This window comes from Syzygium oleosum, unplaced genomic scaffold (assembly GCF_021117445.2).
Source record: "Syzygium oleosum isolate NSW1041296 unplaced genomic scaffold, Sole_v2.1 Sole_v2.27, whole genome shotgun sequence".
Lineage (NCBI taxonomy): Eukaryota > Viridiplantae > Streptophyta > Magnoliopsida > Myrtales > Myrtaceae > Syzygium > Syzygium oleosum.
In genome coordinates, this window is record NW_026607511.1 from 2,051,851 (window position 1) to 2,060,734 (window position 8,884).

The following is an 8,884-nucleotide window of genomic DNA, read 5'->3' on the forward strand; positions in this document are numbered from 1 at the left end:
CACCAGTCTCAGACATCATAAAGGGTTCTAAGTTCTAAGAGATCTTCATTGTATTGAATTACAAGAATTGATGCATGATATTGAATTACGGCAATACTGATCAGCCTGACACAGGTATCAGTCATAAATACTGTAAGTTTTACAGTATAACAAGTTTCAATGCATGATTAATCTTTGTCAGTGAGGATTACATCTGTCATACTTGACCGGATGCAAGAACAAAGCTCATTTCTTCTAGTCTCTTTGGAGACATTGAACAAAAGTCGGAGTACTGATCTCTCCCTATGTTAAAATATAGACCCAATTCAGGTCAGTTGGTTGTGTTAAGAACAGTGGAGAAATCAAAAACCGCAAAGCGAGATCTTATTGAAAACTTGATGAACTTTTCGAGTACATAAGTTCTAGTTGTCCTGCTTTTAGCCTAAATGGTAGAAGGATTCCGATTGAGTGAACCAGAGGCAATGTAGTAATGTCAGATTGGTTTTCCATCTAACCAACGAGTATAGAAATCCAATGATTCCCGCGGCTTGTATTGAGGGACCGTATGTCCCGCTCCCTGCACCGATGACAAGACGGTTATTATTAGCATCAGACAAGGAGATGACTAGTACAACGAGCGGCGCATGTGCAATTAGAAATGGATCGGCTTACATGCATTCCAGTAAAATAAAGAATAGAATTGCTTCTGAGCCTTAAAAGCGAAACCAAGGTTTTTATTTTTGGTATCAACTATCAAAAGGTCAGGATCTGTGAATTCGAACTTCAAATAACTCATTTCCAAACATCATACAAAATTAGTTCGTTAAGGATAAATTGAGCTTTTCTTTAGGATTTAGACAGACAAATTTTTTTTTTTTGTCCTGGACATTGAGGAAGAACTTTTGACATTGTTTTGTATACTCACATCTTTTATCCATAGAGATTAAGTATATATTATCAGCATTATTCTATCGCGTGGTACCACATTCCAGTTTGTTTTGACGGAGCAACCAAAATATGCAGAAAACAGCACATTCGTCATGATGATGTCGTGACCTTGTTCTAGTCTTTTTGGGTAACGAATTGTGAGTCATAAGATATGATTGGTATGAAAGTTCATTGGTTCCTGACCTTGATAGTCAGGAATGTGAGGTTGTGGTCATACCCTTGCAGATACCTGAAACAAGTTGGAAAAGCTTGTATGCTTAGAACAGTATAGCATAATCACCCACAATGGTATTGCATAGTAATTTGAATTTGTGGATGCGCTTAAAAGCGATGGAAAAAGAAAGAGCAGAGGATTTGTACATCACTCTGCCTATGAGTGAGCGATTTAGACATTTCTATTCTTTGACCATGAGTACTAGTCAGTAAGATCATACCTTGCAAGTGCTAAGTATTACTGCCAAAGACGGGATGAAGTAAGAACTTACCCAGCAACCTGCTCGTTGGAGATCCACGACCTCCATTCGTCAACAATTTTGTGTCCAAGTGACCTGGTCCAAGCTTGAGTGCCAGTGTAAGGTACGCGTGCATCATGGTCTCCACTGAGCACAGATAAATAACATCAATTAACAACAATTAAATGAAAAAGATGCGACCATTATATAAAGAATGAGGTAATGAACTTGTTGGACATCACTACACAACCTATTATGCATCTAAACAGCATCAAATAGGTTAATTGACAGGTTAAAGTTACACCAATCCTAGTAGGAGTGCCATGGCAAGAAGAGATATCTCAGTAATGCAGAGGGCATGAATATCACATTTCACCTGTATATAAGTGCCCTGTATCCCTCAGAAATCAAACTTTTGTGGTACGGGATCATACTTCCTGTATCAATGGTATAATTTATCCTCACTCTATTGGCGCATATCTCCCAAGGACCTGCCACACTTGCCTATTACACGCAAAATAAGCAAATGCCCGAAATAATTAGAAGCTCAACATTTCCTCAGCAAAGGAGAGGAAATAGTTCAACACTTTACTGGTGCTGCATGGATTGCTTCTCGAACTGCTTCGTCATTTAACCATGCAGTAGCCAAATCGTCATTCTGCAAACTCACAATTTAGAACATAATAAACGTAGTAGAAAACTAATGCTTCACTTTTCTCGACGAGAGAATGAGCACTGTTTTCGGGTCTCAGCTGACAGAAATTTGGGCTCACATCATAGCAGAAGAAACATCAGTCTTTTGTTAAGTCGATGTTTAATTCAAATCTCCATTTATTTATCTTAAATGTAACAAATAAAGGATGGCAACAGATTCGACTGAAAAAAAAAGCATAGCAACAGCGATTGAAGATTCTAGTTTTCTCAGATAGACTGAAAATGTCGCCGAGCTTACTTTTACAGTGCCCTGGAATTTGATTCTAACCCCCAGAAGAGAGTGGAAAAGCGATAGCAATTCAATCATGCATACTAAAAAGTCCGAATTACTCACAACGCATGGGATGTGAAACAAGTTCTCTGATTGGAGACTTGACGAGAGGGTGTTCTCTTTTTCTGATGGCCAAAGAAACATTCTTTTTCTCGTGTAGAGAGGCTTCTCAGTCGCCCCTAACTGATGGAGGCCAAAAGGCAGACTCATGACCTTGTCACCTGGGTAATGGTAGCACGGCTCGAGAATGTCATACCTATTTAAACCTGTCATAGCCTAGAAAGTAGCGGGAGAAAATGTCAATTTACTGGCCGAATCCCACTTGCAAATCTATTTGTGGATAGTATCGGTTCTATTGCTTTTAAAGCTAATAAACATGTTCCAAAGTACTGAGAAAGGACACCGTCGCACCGCGTAAACCTTGAGAACATTCTTTCGGCATTGGTCATTTGGGGGGTCATGAAACTTCCCTTTACATGTAGCCTGACAATCCTGCAGAATCAATTGTAAGCTCCTGCTAAACATACTTGTGGGACTTCGTGATGGCACAAGTCCACTAATTAGTGCTGGCTTCCCTGTTTAACCGACCTCAAAGATGTTGCTTGAGATCAGCGCCATACCGAATAAGAAAGGCACATGGCCATTGCCATCATATTCGTCATCTGCAATCCCATTACCAATGAGGTAACCCTGCAGCAAGGTACATTTTTTCATATTTAAAAAGTTCAGTCAGTCAAAGCCATCATCATGAAATTGGGTATTGCCCATGTCATTCAGCAGAGGATGAGAAGAGGAGATAGGTACCTTGAAATTGATAAGAGGCTTTTCACCTTTCTTAATTCCTGAAAGAGAAGTTCAATTGCAATTACTGACAAAACTCGACAAATGAACCTGGAATTTCGTTGAGTTTGCCGTACCTTCTACTACTTTGGAGGCAAGAGTTGGCACGTAAACTCCGGCATATGACTCTCCTGATATATAGAATGGATTTGAAAGGTGCTCTGGATAGAGCTCAAACCACTGAATCCAAAAACAAATAATTCAGCGGCTTAATATTGTAAGATTAAGACGAGTTCTTCAATACAATGGCTTATTTGCAGCTGCCCTATCTCTATCCTACTGGTTCCTTTCCTGTAAATTAACCCACTGACTTAAGCCTAACATATTCAGATTAGTGCCGGGCTTTGCAATGTTACCTTGAGAAGAAAGGCATGCGTATCAGAGGCAGTTTGAAGGTCTCCCGTCACATAATTGCGTGGATCGTCAGAGTATGATAAACCCACTCCACATGGAGAATCCAAATAGATAATGTTGGAGACCTGAAAAATGAGCAAGAGCACTTCCTTGTAGACCACAAAATACAATGAGTTACAAATTATACTACGCCGACATGCAATCCAGTAAGTGAATGGAAAGGTTCACAAAACAGAAATGATTTTACGGACCTTAGACCAGCTGAAGGGATTGAGCTGAAGTATAGGCAAGCTTCCGTTTGACTTTCCTGCTTTGAAATTAAATGGTCCTGCATATAGGTATGGACATGAAAAAGGGACCCTACAACATGTGACTGCAAAAACAGCATCACATCGGTTTGGTGCTTAATTCGAATACCATGTTCAAAAACAAAACCGTCCAAGCTGGAGCAACCAGGTCCTCCATTAAGCCACAGTACTACAGGGTCCTTGCTAGGATTCCTTTCGGACACGATGAAATAGTAGAACAAATTCTTCTTTCCAGGATTCCCCTCTATGGCCACATACCTGCAAATACCGAACACAGAATTCTCTTAGTCAAGTAAACGAGCCTGAGATCGAAATGACAGTTAGGACAATGGTGGAATATGTACCCTGCATAATGACTAGAGGGTAAAGTGCCATCAAAGCCCGGTACGTGAGTAACGAGGGATTCGTCAGGAGCTGCTCTGACAGCTAAAACAGTCAAAACCAAGCCTAGTATTACACCAGAAGTGAACCTGAAGACCGTCATAATTCCAAACAGATCATCAAAGTTCTCCGACTACGATCATAAGCTGTATTGTTACCAATTACTTATAGACGAGACAGGGCGGCACGAAGGTGACACGGTATTGAATGCGTTTGTGCTCGGAGGCGAGCGGAAGAGAATAACCGAAACACAAGGACATCCATTACAGTACATAAGACATGCAGAAAGAAAAATGGAAGGTGAAAGAGACAACCCAGAAGGGACGTACATATGCTTTTATGCAATCATTGACTAAAGAAATCCAATGTTGTGGACGAGATAAACTGGTGAAAACAATGAGGAAAGATACAAGACACAAACAGCAAGGAGACGGGACAAATATAAAGAGTGGTTGGAGATGCTCTGTGCAATCATTGGCATCACTCCCAGAGGAGTAATTCCAGGGGGCAATGCCCGAGTTGCATTCTAATTCGATAACCCGTGACATTTGAGTCAGGTCTGTTTCATCCAGCACTAACAGAGAAAGATTGATGTGAGACCTCAAGTTTGACCAACTGCATTAGGTGTAAACATGCCGAGCTACTCGAGCTTGAATCGATGAACATCAAACCCATATGGCTCGATCTTTATAACACTTCGCTTAATGCGAGAACCCCATAAGTCTAATCCTTGTAGGCTCGCTTTTCGATGATACGTATATCAGTACATTCGACATCGACTCATTCCTTAACGATATGTTTAACAAATGTTCTAACGTGACATCGTTTCATACGTACACTTAGGCAGTACTAAATATACCGACACCCTATGTCTGTAACATCTGTTGCGATTTGGAAGCCAGATTTACTGAGAAACCGAGCCCTTAATGTCGGAATATCGAGCCGAACCGAATTAATCTCTATCTGATCGGGCGTGTCACGCGGTAAAGCACAGCTTGAGAAAATTCGAAGTTCGTTCGAGTCCGAGAATTAGACCAAGCAAAAGCATAACTCAGCTCGATTGACACCAGCAGTTGCTGATAAGGATTCCTAGACTTTCACCTTTCTACTCCAGAAAACTCTCGTTCTTTTATGTTTCCGCATGGAGACAAAGGATTAGTTCATTAAGGTCAATACGTGAATTGAAAAAGGAGGCGCAGAAGAATATTAAACTACTGCTCCATTCGTTTCACGGAAAATAACTTCCGGGAAAATAATTTCCGGATTTTCCGATGTTCATTTCACGGAAAATAACTTCCCACGGAAAACATTTTCCTTTCTATGGACAAAATGCCTTCACTTTTGAGATTTCTCCTTTTCAAAAAGAGGAAATCATTTTCCTTCTTTTTTTTTCACCATTTATTTTCAATATTTTCTTTTTCTTTTTTTTTTCCTTTTTCTTCCTCAGCTAGTCGCCGGCCACGGAGGCAACCGGTGACTGGCGAGCTTGAGCCTCGCCACAGGTCAGCGAGGCTCGAGCTCTCGCCGGCCTGTGGCGAGGCTCCCGCGCAGGCGAGCTCGCCCAATCGGCCTGTGGCGAGGCTCGAGCTCGCCGGTCGTCGGCCGCCCCCATGGCCGGCGACCAGCTAAGGAAGAAGAAGAAGAAGGAAAATAAAAAAAGAAAATTATTTTTAATGACTTTTGGGAAAATTAAAAAATATTTTTCAAAACTTTTTCAGATTTCAACCGAACACTGGAAAATTATATCATTTTCCAGGAAAATGATTTCCGAGAAAATATTTTCCACAAACATAACATTTTTCGTGAAACGAACTTAGCCTACGTTTCTGTTAAGCTTACATGAAAACGAAACATATATTTTTCATATTTTCCCATCAAAATTTAAAATATCATGTTGATTTCTTAAAAAAAATCATAAAAAATTTATATGTACATTCTATGAAAATTACGAGTGTTTAAGATTAAAAGAGAAAAGTCGAAAGTGCATGGACCGCGATAGTTTGATTACGTGAAATGTAAAATGTAAAAATCAATCTGGATAGACTCTAAATTATCAAGCGAGATAAAGGCTCCGTTTATTTAGAGAAAAATGAATGATTTAAAAAAAAATTAACTTTTTTGTAACGTCCACGAAAATGTTTAGACATAAACTATTGTCGACAATGAAAAAAATTCCCGCTGACTAATTATTTCAAATCACATAAGCGATCATTTTAGGGAAAATATTTTCCAAATCATTCATTTTTCGTGAACCAAAACGAAGCCGAAAACTTAAACATAGAGAGGAAAATCGATAAACCGTTTAAAATTTTAAGATTATAAATAGTCAAATTTAAAATTTAAGATTATAATAGTCCAATATATTTGTGAAGTGACATTGAGCATCCAACTGTGGACGGCTTGACCCGGCCCACCCACTCGGGTCCATCCCATAATTCCGTCGCGACGAATTAATCGTCAAAAAAATGAGAACCGTTAGATCATCTTCTTCTAATCGCAGCCATTCACTCAAATTTCGCATTTTTCACCCAAAAAAAAATAAACGGGTCACCATAGGTCCGTAAAAGGACAAAAATGACCCTGTTTTTTTAGATGTCTAAGAAATGATATAATAAATTTGTCACGAGTATACCGATTCGGGTTTTTTTACTGGCCAAAAAATTAATTTTGGATAAATTTATCACAAGTGTACCGGTTTGGATCTTTTTGTGGTATTAACCATTTTATTATCGAAGAGATAAATAGATTTGATATTTGCGAAATCAAAAGAAAATATTTTTTGTCCAAGAAAATGGAAGGCAAAGTAGACCTCCCGGTCCACGATCGCCCCTCTCCGATTGCATCTCCTCCACAGGCGCCGCCCTTCCCATGACCACCGCTGGGCTCAGGTCCGAAGTCGGCAGCGGTCGCCGCCTCGGATCTGGTCCAAATCAAAGGTCGGGCCACCTCGGGTGCATGCCGGATCCAGGTCCCGTGGCCACGCACGTGCGTACTATCCAACGACTGGGCCTGAAAGTTTTGGTAAGTCCTAATCGTAATCAATTTCTTTTTTTATTTATTCATTTAACTTTTTTGCAGATTTTTTTTCTCCATCAAATTTATATTTGTTTATTTGGGCGAGCAATCTCTTGCATTAGTAATCTCTTACAATGTGTTTTGTACGAAGAGGTGGGCATTCCATCCCTTTTTTTATTTTTTAATTAAGTGATTGAAATTAGAAATATGATTTTAATTTATTTATTAACATTTGACTTGTACAATAATAGATTTGTAGGAATCAATGTTACATTATATTAATTGTGAATGTCGGAATACTGCATTTAGCACATTAAAGTAATCCAAGAATATTAGATTAAATAAAATATTGATATTGAACTGCAGAATCGATTTATTAGATTAATAAATTTGACTGATGGAATATAAATTTACAATCAAATAAAAAATCATATTAGATGATTCCATATAATGATGATGTACTTTGACAAAAACATAATTTAAGAAAATGCATGTGTGTATATACATATGCATTCCATTCCATCCCCTCAAAAAACTTGTCACGAACAAGCATAAGAATGTCCATTTCATTGACACAGTTTACCAAACAAGGAGATTAATCTCCATTCCAGTCCATTCCATTCGTTTGCAATTCCATTTTCTCATTCCACTGCAGTCTATCGTACCAAATACAACACTAGATTATAACTAATTTGTGCATGCCTAGCATACACGGTGACAAATCACAATTTTTTTTCACAATACTTGAGGTTCGAGGTATGGATCTATCATTTTACCTCAGCTACGCCGTAATTTTGGAACGTCGTTTTGCAAGCATCTCAATCCGAGTGTAAGTTTCACACATTTACAACAATTCATACCGACTTCCGTATCGAAAAGTTCTTTGTAGAAAAGGAATTAACTCGATGGACTTTTTAATAGGCCAGGTGCCGCGTAAAAAGCAGAGTTCACATATACGCAATCAGATTGACATTCAAAAGAATTTCAGTGACAAAATCAACTCTAAATACACGTGTCGCTCATTCAACGGTGAATGTGTAAAAATAATCTTACATGGGCAGTGGACCAAATAATAATCCTTATTTTATCTTTAATTTATCATGACTATGAATGTGTATATAACTCATCCTAGATTCAATTCTCTGAAAGAATCGCCTCAATTCAAGGAGATCATTGAGAAACAAGCAAATGCCAACAGAGAGAAAACAAAACAACATGGAAAGAGACTGGGCCTTTGTTCTTCTTCCCACAGAATGACTGATTCCCAAGAGTCGATTCTTTATACCCCTCTTCAGGCTTAATTGAAAATCCAATACTGAAGCATGCCGCGGCCGCCGGCTTTACAGCTATGAGATCGCGTATCGAAAACAGCAAATGAATTTTCATGTATTGACGATTTTGAAGTGCATCGAAAGAGCATGTACAATGTCACAGCATTTCAAGATAGGAATGATTCTGCAACCGGCAAAGCAAGGCGTGCTTACGTTCCTTAGGACGAAAAATTGGAGGATCAAATTAGTACTTGACAGCATTTGTCTGTAGACCATACTACTTTCATCCTCCTGCCAGAGAACTCAATTTAGCAGTAGCAAGTATGTAAAGATGCTACATAGCCTTCACTC

General features: G+C 39.0%; 1 protein-coding gene across 1 annotated transcript; it reads right to left on the bottom strand.

The window, feature by feature from the left end:
* Positions 1–346: 346 nt before the first annotated feature.
* LOC115662146 (serine carboxypeptidase-like 20) lies at positions 347–4,550 on the bottom strand. The gene is made up of 14 exons (XM_030584328.2): positions 4,211–4,550; positions 3,976–4,124; positions 3,810–3,886; positions 3,561–3,683; positions 3,282–3,384; positions 3,169–3,206; positions 2,953–3,054; positions 2,776–2,856; positions 2,428–2,640; positions 1,972–2,037; positions 1,756–1,883; positions 1,413–1,526; positions 1,111–1,156; positions 347–556 (listed from the first exon to the last, which is right to left on the bottom strand). The coding sequence occupies exons 1-14, from the start codon at positions 4,348–4,350 to the stop codon at positions 473–475; spliced, it is 1,464 nt and encodes a 487-aa protein (XP_030440188.1). The 5' UTR covers positions 4,351–4,550; the 3' UTR covers positions 347–472.
* Between the last annotated feature and the right edge of the window lie 4,334 nt (positions 4,551–8,884).